Source organism: Wolffia australiana, chromosome 15 (genome assembly GCF_029677425.1).
Source record: "Wolffia australiana isolate 7733 chromosome 15, ASM2967742v1".
In the NCBI taxonomy this organism is placed as follows: domain Eukaryota; kingdom Viridiplantae; phylum Streptophyta; class Magnoliopsida; order Alismatales; family Araceae; genus Wolffia; species Wolffia australiana.
The window spans coordinates 5,050,397-5,064,001 of NC_135849.1; the positions used below are offsets into that span (position 1 = coordinate 5,050,397).

At 41.5% G+C, this 13,605-nt stretch overlaps 1 protein-coding gene across 2 annotated transcripts; it reads right to left on the reverse strand.

Annotated features, from left to right (window-relative positions):
* LOC144712834 (uncharacterized) lies at positions 1-5,734 on the reverse strand. Of its 2 annotated transcripts, none has more exons than XM_078587168.1 (4): positions 5,211-5,733; positions 3,746-4,195; positions 1,361-1,661; positions 1-637 (listed from the first exon to the last, which is right to left on the reverse strand). In XM_078587168.1, the coding sequence occupies exons 1-4, from the start codon at positions 5,640-5,642 to the stop codon at positions 501-503; spliced, it is 1,320 nt and encodes a 439-aa protein (XP_078443294.1). In that variant the 5' UTR covers positions 5,643-5,733; the 3' UTR covers positions 1-500. The 2 variants fall into 2 exon arrangements, with proteins under 2 accessions (XP_078443294.1, XP_078443295.1); XM_078587169.1 differs by lacking the exon at positions 1-637 and adding an exon at positions 764-1,164 and having other exon boundaries at positions 5,211-5,734.
* Positions 5,735-13,605: the final 7,871 nt, after the last annotated feature.

Sequence of the window (13,605 nt, forward strand, 5' to 3'; positions counted from 1 at the left end):
GAGCGTAAATTTGTACAAACTTCAAATAAAGAACATCAAATTCACCACGGCACACTAGAACAGTTCTCTCATTTCTATACACGCATCACTCTCACTGTACATTCAAGGTATGCAAACTTAAGGGCTCTCAAAAAGGATATAGGTTGAGGGATGTGCGGGCATGAATAACTACAATAAAAGTAATAATTATGGTATGGAAAACAGGGAGAAGAGAGAGAATATAGAGTAAGAAGGGATTGTGGAGAGATGAGAGAATCAAGAGGAAAAAATAGGGAGGAGAGAGAAATTATGATAAATATAAGATAGAGAGAGACATAGATAGAGAAGGAAAAAAGAGGAAGAAAGAAACAAAATAAAAGAGAGAGAGAGAGTAGATTTCTCTCTAATAGAAAGATGAGAGAAAAAAAGGGATGAAGAGAGAAAGAGGAGAGAGAAAATAAAAAAAGCGAGAAAGAAAGAAAGAAAACAAGAGAGAGAGAGAGAGAGAAAAATTTCTCACTCTAAGAAAAGCCGACCGTTTTGCCGAGGAGCCAAAGGACAAGGGAGAGCTCGACGCCGAAAATCATGTGGAGGGACGAGCGGTCCAGCATGAAGCCAAAGACTGTGATCCCCGCGTTGTTGTTCTCCAGATATGTCACTGCAAAACCAAATTTTGCTTTGATTAAATTGCTATTTTGCAACATTGCCCCTAGATGTTTTTTTCTTTCTTTCAAAATAAATTGCTTTTTCTAACATTACCCCCTTGTTATTCTCCAGACAAAAAGATGAAGTGTTCTTCAGCGACGACGAGCTTGTCGTATAAGAGGGACGATGACGAGTCTTCATCGTCGTCATCGTCCAGGGCACAAACGGATAGAGAGGAAGATGACTACTTCGTCATCGTCTAAGAGGGCCGCTGGGCCGGTGACGAGTCGTCATCGTCGTAGTCATCCAGAGCACAAACAGCTATAAAGGAAGATGACTACTTCGTCATCGTCTAAGAGGGCCGCTGGGCCGGTGACGAGTCTTAATCGTCGTAGTCATCCAGAGCACAAACAGCTAGAAAGGAAGATGACTACTTTGTCATCATCTAAGAGGGACGGTGACGAGTCTTCATCGTCGTCGTCATCCAAGGCCCAGACGGATGAAGAGGAAGATGACGACTTCAGCATCGTCCTGCTATTGCTGTGTATGGAAGAACAGAAGATAACTATGATGAGTTCTCCTCGTCATCCGTCTAGCATTCAAATTTCAAAAGACGAAGCGATGAATAACTCGTCCTCGTCATCTTAAGGATGACGACTCGTCATCATCGTTTCGTGCGCGTCCGTTGACGAGAGAGAGAGAGAGAGAGAGAGAGAGAGGGAGGGAGGGAGCTTACCGAGGGCCTGGCGCTTTTGGAAGGAGAGAGTAGAGTTGAGGTGGAGGGGCTTGGCATCGTCGAGGTCGTCGCCCTCGGCGAGCTCTTCGCATTCGGAGTCGTAGCCGCCGTCGAGAGGGTACACGCGCGCCGGGGCGACGCGCGGAGTCACCTCCGCCTCGGCCTCCGCCTCGAACGACTCCATCGTCGCGAAGGCGTGCCACTTGGCCGCCTGGCTCGTTATCGCCTGCGCCTTGTGCGTTATCTTCGTCGCGCTCCTCAGGCATATCAGAATCCCCGTCACCAGCCCCATCGAGCAAAGCTGCCACCCCCCCTCACAATTTTAGAAGACAAACCAAATAAACACAGAACTACTTAGTTCAGGGGCGCGGACGGGACAACTTTTCGTCCCGGGATCAAAAGCGTCCCGTCCCAATGGTATGGACGAAATTCGGGACGAAAATTCGTCCTGGGGACCACCGGGACGGTTCTCGTCCCGTAGGAAGAAGAAACCGTGTGAACGGAAAACCGCCGGAATCACACCTGACGGTATGACAATTTGCATCAAAGTCCCTGAATTTTTTCGTGCTTGCAAACTGATGCTGCTCAGAAATAATTGTACATATGTCATTAGGATTCTCTCTCCTCCTTATTTCCCAAAAAACTTTAAAAAATCTTTATTAATATATTAAAAATATAAAATGGTTTTTTTCGTCCGGGAAGAGGGATTGGACGGTTTTTTCTCCGGACGGGATGAAAATTTGTTCCAGGAGGGTTGGACGGGACGGTTTTCGTTCCGTCAGACGAAAATTCATCCCGTCCTTCATCCCTACACTGAATTCATCCCGTCCCATCCATCGTCCACGTCCGGGACGATCCGGAACTATACTATAGAGAGAGAGAGAGATGTCCAGATTAATGATGTAGATATTCTTGACGGTTTGGAGAGTGATGGATAGAAGGATATGTAGAGCGAAGGAAATTGAAGATGGATTGTCTGTAGAATTATAGATGGGCAGATAGGGGGAGAGAGAGAGATTTAAAATAAATGAATGGACAAAACGATGGATAGACAGATAGATAGATCGACATAGAGATCGAAGATGTAGATAAACTTATAGAATGGTGGATGGTTAGATAGAGTGAGAGAGACTGAATAAAAAGAAATTGACAGACAGACTGATAGATATATAGAAAGATAGACAGAGACAGCAAAGGTAGATAAATTTATAGAATGGTGGGTGGTCGGATAGAGAGAGGTATATTGAAGATAGATAAAGTGAAAGAAAGATAGACAGAGATTGTAGATAAAAGTAAATAATAATGGATAGACAGAGAGAGAGAGAGATCGAAGATCAACAAATTGACCGAAAGATGGATAGAGAGAGAGAGAGTTTGAAGATAGATAAATTTACAGACTGATGGATAGACAGAGAGAGCGAGATGGGAAGTTCAATAAATAATATAGACAGATAGACAGAGAGATTGAAGATAGATAAATTGAGATAGACAGACAGACAGACAGAAGATAGATAAATTGACAGGAAGATGGATAAACAAATAGAGAGAGAGAGAGAGAGATATTGAAGACAAATAAATTTACAGAATGATGGATAGACAGAGAGAGCAAGAAAGGAAGTAAGATAAATTGACAGACAGATTAACAGACAGGCAGACAGACAGATAGACGACAGATAAATAGACAGGAAGATGGATAAACAAATAGAGATATATATATATATATATATATATATTGAAGACAGATAAATTTACAGAATGATGGATAGACAGAGAGAGCGAGAAAGGAACTAAGATAAATTGACAGACAGATAAACAGACAGGCAGACAGACAGATCGAAGATAGATAAATTGACAGGAAGATGGATAATTTACAAATAGAGATAGAGAGAGAGAGAGAGAGAGAGAGAGAAAGAGAGAGATTGAAGACAAATAATTTACAGAATGATGGATAGACAGAGAGAGCGAGAAAGGAACTATGATAAATTGACAGACAGATTAACAGACAGGCAGACAGACGGATAGAAGATAGATAAATTGACAGGAAGATGGATAAACAAATAGAAAGAGAGAGAGATATTGAAGACAGATAAATTTTCAGAATGATGGATAGACAGACAGAGCGAGAAAGGAAGTAAGATAAATTGATAGACAGATTAACATACAGGCAGACAGACAGAAGATAGATAATTGACTGGAATATGGAAGATAGATAGATAGATAGAGAGAGAGAGAGATAGAGAGAGAGAGAGAGAGAGAGAGAGAGAGAGCGAAGGTAGATGAATTTGCAGAACAATGGTAAGTAAAGACTGAAACGAATAATCAGAAATAGAAAAAAAAAGAGAGGAAAAAACAAAAATAAAAAAGGAGTAAATGGAATTCACATACCGCGAGCTCGCCACCGTTGTAGAGATTGACCTCGGCATTGGGACGAGTGGTGAGAAGCAGAGAGGCGAGCTGAGAGAGAGTGATGACGATGAGACAGACGAGAATGAAGGCTCTGAACCGATGACTGATGACGCGAAGATGGCGCCGGATACGAAGGTGTTCGGAGAGAATGGCAGTCACGTCGGACTCTTCTTGGAAAACAAGGCAGAAATCTTGAAGGCGGAGAATCTGGAGGTAGCAGATGAGGCGGAAGAGCACGCAGACGAGGAAGAAGACGGAGGTTCGATAGAGCCATGACCAGAGCTCGAAGATGCAGGATATGGCGTCGCTCAAGTAGGGGTTGCCGAGGAACGGCACGCGTCCCTCTCCCACGCAGTACCACCATATCTTGTACGCGCACTCCGCCGCGAAGCACGGCAACACGAACATGGACAGAAGCGTAAACGATCTCTGCATCAATCAGGAAAAGAGATGAAGAAATCGCGAGTATCGGTCAATCTAGCGATCTTCGAGTTACGTCTCTCGACATCTGTTTTCAAATCTTTTTTTTTTAACTGATGTGTCTTCAATCCGTATCTCTCTACCTCTCTCTTGGAGTTTTGCGGCAGAAGAGGAAAATTCTTGGTTTGAATCCGATCGAGCGAATGTGTACGGATAATCGTGCTTTAGGTGCATCGAAAATGCGATTGTTCTGGGAATTTTGTGGCAGAGAAATCCTAATTCGAATCTACTCCAGCGGTGAGAGCATCGAATCGAAGGTGTATATCCAATGCGGCCGATTTATAAATTTTGTGGCCGATAATTATTAATTGGAATTGAGGAGGAAGATCGTCGAATCGAATGCGTATAGCTAATGCGACCTGTTCGCAAATTTTACGGCAGAAAACTTCTTAATCGGAATCGAGCGGAAAGAGCATCGAATCGAAGATGTGTATAGCTAATGCGGCCGATTTAAAAAATTTGTGGCAGAAAAATTATAATTGGAACTGAGCGGAAAGAGCATCGAATCGAAGGTGTGTATAGCTAATGAGGCCGATTAAAAAAAGTTTACGGCAGAAAGTTCTAAATTGGAATCGAGCGGAAAGAGCATCGAATCGAAGGTGTGTATGGCTAATGCGGCCAATTCAAAAACTTTGCGGCAAACAATTCTCAATTGGAATAGAGCGGAAAGAGCATCGAATCGAAGGTGTGTATAGCTAATGAGGCCGATTAAAAAATTTTAGGCCAGAAAATTTTCAATTGGAATCGAGCGGAAAGAGCGTCGAATCGAAGGTGTGTATAGCTAATGCGGCCGATTAAAAAAAGATTACGGCAGAAAATTCTCAATTGGAATCGAGAGGAAAGAGCATCGAATCGAAGCCGCATCGCCAGGCGACCGATTATCAAAATTTCTGGCCGAAAATACACGATTCGAATCAAACAAAGCGAGAACGAGCAAATAGAAGCAGAGTCCGAGGTTTCTTACGTTGAGCTGGGAGGTGTAGCCGAGGCGGACCGTCTCGCTCTCGCGGCAGAGCTTATCAAGGAAAAGAAACCTCCGGAGACCGTAGCGGCGGACGAACGACGACAAACAGAGGAAGGAGAGCGCAGAGACCGAAGTCAAGGAGATCTGAATCACCGCATCGTAGCTAGCGTGTCTCCTCCTTCCTTCTCGATCGGAATCCACGACGATCACGAAATGCGACACGAACGGCACCGCGATTGCGAGAACGAAGAACATACTCCACGATAGAGCAGCTCGCCATGGATCCGATTGATCAACACACATCCATCTCAGCCATGATCGGAAGCTATGGAGCTCGTCGTCGACGTAGGAGGCGCATCGCGCGTAGGCTTTCCCTCTTCCGAAGCTCAAGATCAGCGGCGTTACCTCTGATCTTCCTTCTTCCTCCTCCATCCTCCTCCTCCTCCTCTCTTTCTCTCTCTTCTGCGCGTCCTCTCTCTCGCTCTTTCTTTCTCTGTAACAGAAAATGGCGGTCGGAGGAAGCCGAAAGTCGGTTGACCGAGTCATTTATAACGAATTCCTCAGGGACAAGTCTCGCTTTTATCCCTTTCAAGATTCTTTTTTCCGTTTAAACCTTGACACATAAATTATTTCTCCAAATCTTTTAAACCCTTTTCGTTTAGATTCCTTTCGTCTAAACACGATAACTTCACAAATATAACAGTTCGAGGATGAATAAATGTTGTTTGACTTAGTAAGGATATTAGTGAAATTTCTTGAATAAACGAGTAGTGTGGTATCAAAGAATCCTAGGATTAATTTCATTAAATGTCGTTTTCTCGGGTGAAACGTGGCAATCGGTGATTAGAATAGATAATCAGTGACATTGAGACGGAGAGTGGGCGACGATAAGAGTGACACGTGTCGCACGGCGAGTGGTTATGGACAGAGGGAACGGAGCCTTTTACAACTGTTTTTAGTCTCTACCTGAAAAACAAATCCTCAGCCTGACTTCTAGGTAAAATAAATAGTTTTATACACCATAGTTTAAACATTGAAACCAATAAACATTTGAAGTGTTCTGCAAGTTGTCCTTCTCTTATAATAAACATTGATATTTAAGATGCAGATCGTGATTTGTTTAATTGTTGTATTAACTGTGGGGCCTTGACTGGGTATGTAAGCCGAGACTATTTTTTGATCTAATCCCGCTCGATTTGATTGCTTGAATGACAAGGTCAAGGTCACGTGTATGAGGATCCATAATGATTCACTTCTTTAAAATTTTATGGAGAATGAGGTGTTGAATGAAAAGACTGTCATTTGAAACGAATGAAACCATGTCTAATTCACAATTGTCATTTGGGGAACTTTAGGATAAATATTCAATGAGGATAGTGTGGTCATGTGCACCGTATCAGGAGATTTATGAATGGCATCAATAGCTGTTAATAAATATAAACAAAGTTTACAGTAAATATTACGAACCAAAACCCTTGAACCTAAACACTAAACCCTCAACCCATTTCCCAAACTATAAAACATCAATCCTGAACATAATGAACCTCATTCATAACCATAATTCATGAACCCTGTATTTTTATACATGGACACTTATGCACAAAATGTCAGCATACCCCTCTGTAATATCAATTTTAAAAAGGATAAAATGGCAGAGCTAATAATACACAGAGCAATAAGAACACAGTGATCTTGTTGGATAGAGTAGTATATACATATTCTATCATTTAAACTTTATTAAACCTTCTCTTTGAATTATGCATGTACAAGTCACATTATATCAATATGAATCAGTAGGAAAGTGAATCAAATGGTAAATATTCTAACAGACTAGATCTGAAGTGTATGAAGTTGCAGAAAACAGGGCACTTTCAACATAGAAAAAAGAAGAATAATTATCCTTTATGTTAACATAAATTCATTTATTGTTATTGATATGAACATAAAGATTTTTTTGTTATATTGGAGATTCATTGATGAGATAGTTGAGCAAAAATATTAAGTCACAGGTTATGTCTTTAGAATTAATATTCTGATATGTACATGGAGGAAAAGAACCAACATAAGATGGATGTTTTGGAATCATATCACACCTAGACTTTTACGTTGTTAGAAAGTGAAAATTTGGTAAGGTCAGGTTTGTTTATTTTCTCTCCTTTTATAATTCAGTAAAAGGATAGAAAATAGACGAACCTAAATTTTAATGAGTTGAATAACCAAGACACCGCTGTAGGGAGATCTGACTTGATTATGACAGTCACAAACTCAACTTAAAAAATTTTATTACTATTCTTTTAATTTGAGTTTATGAAATGATTTTTTATTCTAATTGCAATGATCGATATTCAAGGAGTGAAAAGTGAATAGTTGAACTTATCTCGGGGTAGAATGGATAGAACTAAGGTAGAGATAATACAGAAGAGTTCAATAAGATGCACTTGTAGGATTTATATGACCTGAATTGGATAAGAAAAGCGCGAGAAATGTAATATTAACAATAAGATAATGTTTCTTCCTTTGGAAATCAAAATTTCAAAGAACCTACTACTTTAAGAAGTTGGAAAATTTGATATTAGGTAATTAAAATTTATAGGAACGATGCAATAAAATAAAAAACGATAAAAGGTTGTCAGATCAGTAAATACTATTCTTTTACCAAAGTTAAGAAGTTGTATCAAATTAAGGTCCTGGATTGGGGTTTTTATTTTGGGGATTAAGAAGCAAAGAAATGACTGTGTTTTTTTATTTTATGACGGATATTATTAGTAAGGAATTTTGAGATATATGGCCCCCCTTGGGTCTGTAAATTAATCCTAGACACCATCTCCATAAATAGATGATATACCTTCTTTTTTCAAGAAATAAATCACTTCAATGACAAAAAAAGCTTCTAGAGAAACCAAATCCAATCAGATTTTTCAATCTGGACCTCAGGTAATCTCTGCATTGCAGAAATACACTACTTGGAAACTTCAAAAGGCGAGGATAAATATCAATCATTTGCACGTCTTTTCCCAAGTCATTTATGACTTATCTAATTTATCTATGTTGGATTAATAGTTTTCGGAGTTTGAATTTTTTCTCCCCCTTTAGAATGGAAGTTTCATGTTAGTGGGCTGAGAAGGGTCATAGTAAGGCCCCTCCAAACTGCTCCCTTGTGAAGCCTATAAGCATACTTGTCCCTCTTATACCAAATCAGTTTCGCCCTCGAACTCATTAACCTTCAAGCTCAAAATAAATTCCCCTAAATTATGTCCATTGATAAACCAGAAACTAGGGAAAATTATTCCATTTAAACCTTATAATTTATATAGTAATGTCCATAATTTTCCTTACCGGCAAATAATGAGTAAGGGTCAAAACCACAACGACCAAGTAATGAATAAATGAATTTAGCTTCAATTTATATTTTTTGGATATTATAGTTTTGAATAAGTGCCTAACCTGATATTATAGTTTTGAATAAAAGTTGATATAATAAACTAGAAAAAATAGCTCAAAATACTTCCCAGATGATGAGAAAATAAATGTATGTTTGAACTGGATTATTCATAAATTGCAAGATAAATTGGGAGATAATAATATATTTTATTGTAAGAAATACTAATTAACTATCATAAAATATTTAGCTGGTGAATCGGTAGCGCCAAGTGATGGTTGATGCCAGTGGCATGATTAAAATTGATAAATGAAATGCCATTGCTAATTTTGTTGGAGATTGTGACTGATATGCACGGATAGTGGCCAAGTGGGTGATTGTTTTGGATTTAACATTCATTATTCTAGTGACTATACAGATGGATGTGGATACGCGACAGAAATTGGTGGAATAAGTAGTGGCTGGTTGAGTGGTGAAACCTATGCTATCAACGATGATAACCAATGAAACAAGATGAAGATGCGAGTTTTAAAAAGGCAAAGATCAAGCCAACCATGTCGTTGTGTGCCCAATAGCCCAAGTGATGTTTTCTCTTCACAAATCTTGATTAGAATGTCACTTGTTTTGATAATTTGCTTTCCAAATGTGAGGACAAACTTAAATGAGATTTTGAAGGATAAATCTCTATGCTAATCACAAATAGGAAAAAATCTACAGGTGCCATTTGTAGAAAGAAGATGGTGTATATTGGGATCAAATGCTATTAAAATATTGAAGTGAGAGAGAAAGATATGATCAAAATTTCAGCATGAAACTCCTAGATCATTAGATATCGCGTCATTGATTTATATGAAGTTTGAAAAAAAATTAAAAAATCCTTAAAAATATAAAATAAATTAAAATTTGTATAGTCTAAACTATAAATTTATTGTTGTTATGAATTTAACGTCAAAACATTCCATAAGAAATGGGGAAAATCAGAATGCCATTCTAAAAGTATAACTACCCCAGAACGATTCGATGAAATCCAAAAAAATATAATGACTTGAAAAATGATTTTCTGTACAAGTTTAATGTCACCAAATTTCTTAAAAAATCTACAAAAAATGAAGAAAAATCATAAGTTCGTTCTTAAAATGCATAAAACTTTTTAAGTTAATAACATTAGTTTATGATTTTGTCGATGAAAATAAGCACTCTAAATGCATGAAACTACTATTGAAAAGAATGTGTTATTTGTGATTATCATACTCCAAAATTTTCACCTGTGTTCATTAAGAATACAAAGTATTGACGTTTAAGTACTGAAAAAATTAGGGATATTGATAATTATTTATACGATGTCTTTGTGGTAGATGATTTCATGCTCAGAAGTAGTGAGCGACAAACAAACTATAGGTTTAGTTTATTTTTTTATCTGATAGGAACAATTTTATAGGTTGTCAAGTTATATTTTGAGACAAACAAACTATAAGTTAATACATATTTCAGTCTAAAGTATTCCCTAGTTTCATGTCCTCTAGCCATTTGGATATTAACACAAAACTTTTAAAAATATATTAATGAAAAATCCATGGAATGAGTATCAATAGAGCAGGAATTGGCAACCATTGTTGGTAAAAGCTTTGGGGAAAACTCTTATAAGTAACATTTTAGAATTCATATTTCCCGATAAAATGCCTTGTTCAATGGTTGAGGCCTTGACGGTTTACAATTGTGACATGGAATGTGGCGATATTGAGGCCCATAAAAAATATGATTTATAACACGAGACAGATGAACATAAAAAATAGCAACAAACTATACATTATTTCTCTCAACACTCACATAGATGTATAATTGCTATGAATTTCCTTTATACCGTTGATTTAGGACAACTAAGGGAGATGGGAATGACGACGATGGGTGGAAGATGCTGGACGACTAGGGGAGAGACGACTAGGGAGACGGGTATGTCAATGATGGTGGAGAATGCAGGACCGGTGTGGGTAGAGGGATAAAACAGACCGCGAAATTCACACGATCGAATTCGAAAACCTAGAACCGATGAAATAATGGTGGTGCAGCCCCGTTCCTCGTCGAGGGCGGGAGTACTGTCTTCAACCACCGCGATGATGCCAAAGCACCAAATCCAATACTCGAATTCACGTTCGCGGGAAATCTCACGAAAGGAAGGATTTTAAGGAAAGAAAGAGATATTCAAATCAAATCTGACAACGGTGGAAGAATCCTTGCGGAACACTGGCCGAAGAACACTCAACACCAAAGAGTTCAGGCGTACCTCGGCACCGGAGTGCATGATGAGGTTTGGGGAAATTCAGGTCGAGATGTAACTGGGCGATCCGGGCGTTGCAAGGCCCACTGGACGAAAGATCTGGGCGTTCCGAGTGTTGTCCGGCCCTGGCAATGAGACGGCCGGACTAAGCCTGGTTGCTCAGTGGTCGGAGCGCTTGGGCGTGGGGCGTCGTTGGCGGGACGATTGATGTGCGCTTCGATAGGGTGTCGCGGATCCAACTGCGCGGTCAGTTGGCGGGGGTCAAGGGGGGAGTCGCCCCCTTGCGGGGTTTGGGGCAGCGCCCCGAAACCTAAACGATATTCACGACGACTTGTGGCGGCGAGGGCGTCTGGGGCGTGGGCGGTCGGCGTGGCAGCCTGCGCTAGCGTTGGCGTGGGCGGCCTTGGGTGGGCAGCCGGCGAGGGCGTTGGCGCCGGCGGCCTTGGCCGGGGCGGCCTATGCTGGGCGTTGGTGCAGGTGGCCCTGGGCAGGCGTCCGGCGGCCTTGGGCAGGCGGCTGGCGCCGGGGTATGGTGCGGGCGGCCTTGGGCAAGCGGCTTGCGCTGGGCGTTGGCGCAAGCGGCCTTGGGCGGGCAGCCAGTGCCAGCGTCTGGCGCTGGTGGCCTTGGCAGGGGCAGCCCTAGGCGGGTGGCCGACGCTGACGTCTGGCGCGAGTGGCCCTAGGCGGGGGGGCGGCGCGGGGTGTCTAGCGTGGGCGGCCCCGGGCAGGGGCGGCCTGCGCTGGAGAGATGGGTGCGTGCGGAGAGGAAGAAGGGAAGAGGGAGAGGATGGGCGAGAGAGAGAGAGGTGGTAGTCGGCGGCGGCGATGATGGCGGCAGCAACTTGAGGGAGAAGGGGAGGCTAGGGCAAGTCCTCCAAGAAGAGTTAAAGAAACTCAATTCCTGAATTATGACTTGCCTAACTGTTTCTTGAAACATTGGCCTATACATATAGGCCTTGGAGGAAAGAGAAAATACAGTTAAAAGAAATAAAAATAAAGATGAGCGACGTGGTTTCGTGTCACGTCAGGGGGCAGTTCTAGATCTGCCTTTGGCGATGTGCCAGGAAGCGTGAAGGGGCATGCATGGGTGAAGACGTGCCTGATGCTGGCGTGTTGACTTGATCCGGTGACGATGGCCACATGTCTTTAGCGTTCGTGTTGACTTCAGGTGACGGTGGTGATGCGTCTGGTGTCGATGCGTTGACATCATCGCCACCAACCGTTCTCTTAAAACCTGTGTGGTTTTTAAAGAATCAATGCTAGGCCATTGATTGAATAACTAGTTAGAGGACTTCGATGGATGTTTAAACTATGATTCATTACATGTACTGTGAGGAATAGTTAGATGGTTTAGATCATAAAATTTAAATTCAAGCAATCATGAAATGTAGTTTGCCATAGTTAAACCCATGTACTAGTAGAGAAATATACACAATAATCCATGTCATCCTTCATCTATTATCTATCATTCATCATCCATCATGGCGTCATCCATCATCAATCATTTATCATCCATCATCAATCATCTATCATCTATCATCTATCATCTATCATCCACCGTCCATCATCCATCATCCACCGTCCATCATCTATCATCCACCATCCATCATCCAACATCAATCAATCATCCACCATCTATCATCCACCATCCATCAGCTATAATCCACCATCCGCCATCCACCATCCAGCATACACCATCCAGCATCCATCATCCATCGTCTATTATACATCAACCATCGACCATCATCAATCATTCATAATCCACATCCACCATCCACCAAGTCCCATCCATCATCCTCCACCCACCATTCGTCATCCACCATCCATCATCCATCATCCATCATCCATCATCTATTACACATCAACCATCACCAATCATCAATCGTTCATAATCCACAATAAGTGTTCACCCAACCGATATCCGTCCGTCATCCAGTATTGGACAACCGATATCCGGGAAAAAATGGGACGGTGTCGGATATCAGATATTAGTCGATATCCGTCTATAAGGGGTTAGACAAATATCAGTATCGGATACCGAAGGTGGAGGGACGAGGCAGATACCAGATGCCGGATATCGGTTTTCGATATCCAGATGTCGGAGACGGATACCGGATGCCGGATATCGAAAACCGATATCACGATATCCGTACCGATATCGATAAGCTATCTATCTCACTCATTTATAATGAATGAAATATATTTTTATAAAAATATTGGTGTTGGATATCGAAAACCAATATCCACACCCGATATCTGATGTCGCCATCCTTCCCCCCGAGACGGAAACGGATCTCGACATCGAGATGGATATCAGTATCGGATATCGGCACTGTAGCAACCGATATCCGATATCTGGATATCGGAATGAGCGCATACCCGGAAATTGCCTTTTCAGTATCCGATACAGCATCCGTCCCGATACCGTCATCCGGTACCGGTATCGGGACGGGCGAACAATAATCCACATCATCATCCATCTTCTATTACACACCAACCGTCGCCCATCATCAATCATTCATAATCCACATCCATCATCCACCAAGTCCCATCCATCATCCTCCACCCATCATCAATCATCCATCATAGAGCATCTATCTTCTGTCATCCATCATCGATCATCTATCTGCGCCCATCATCCATCATCAATCATCTCTTATCCATCATCTGTCATCCATCATGACCCATCCGTCATCCGTCATCCGTGTTGAGCCTAAGTCAACGCGATAGTCGTCGTTTTT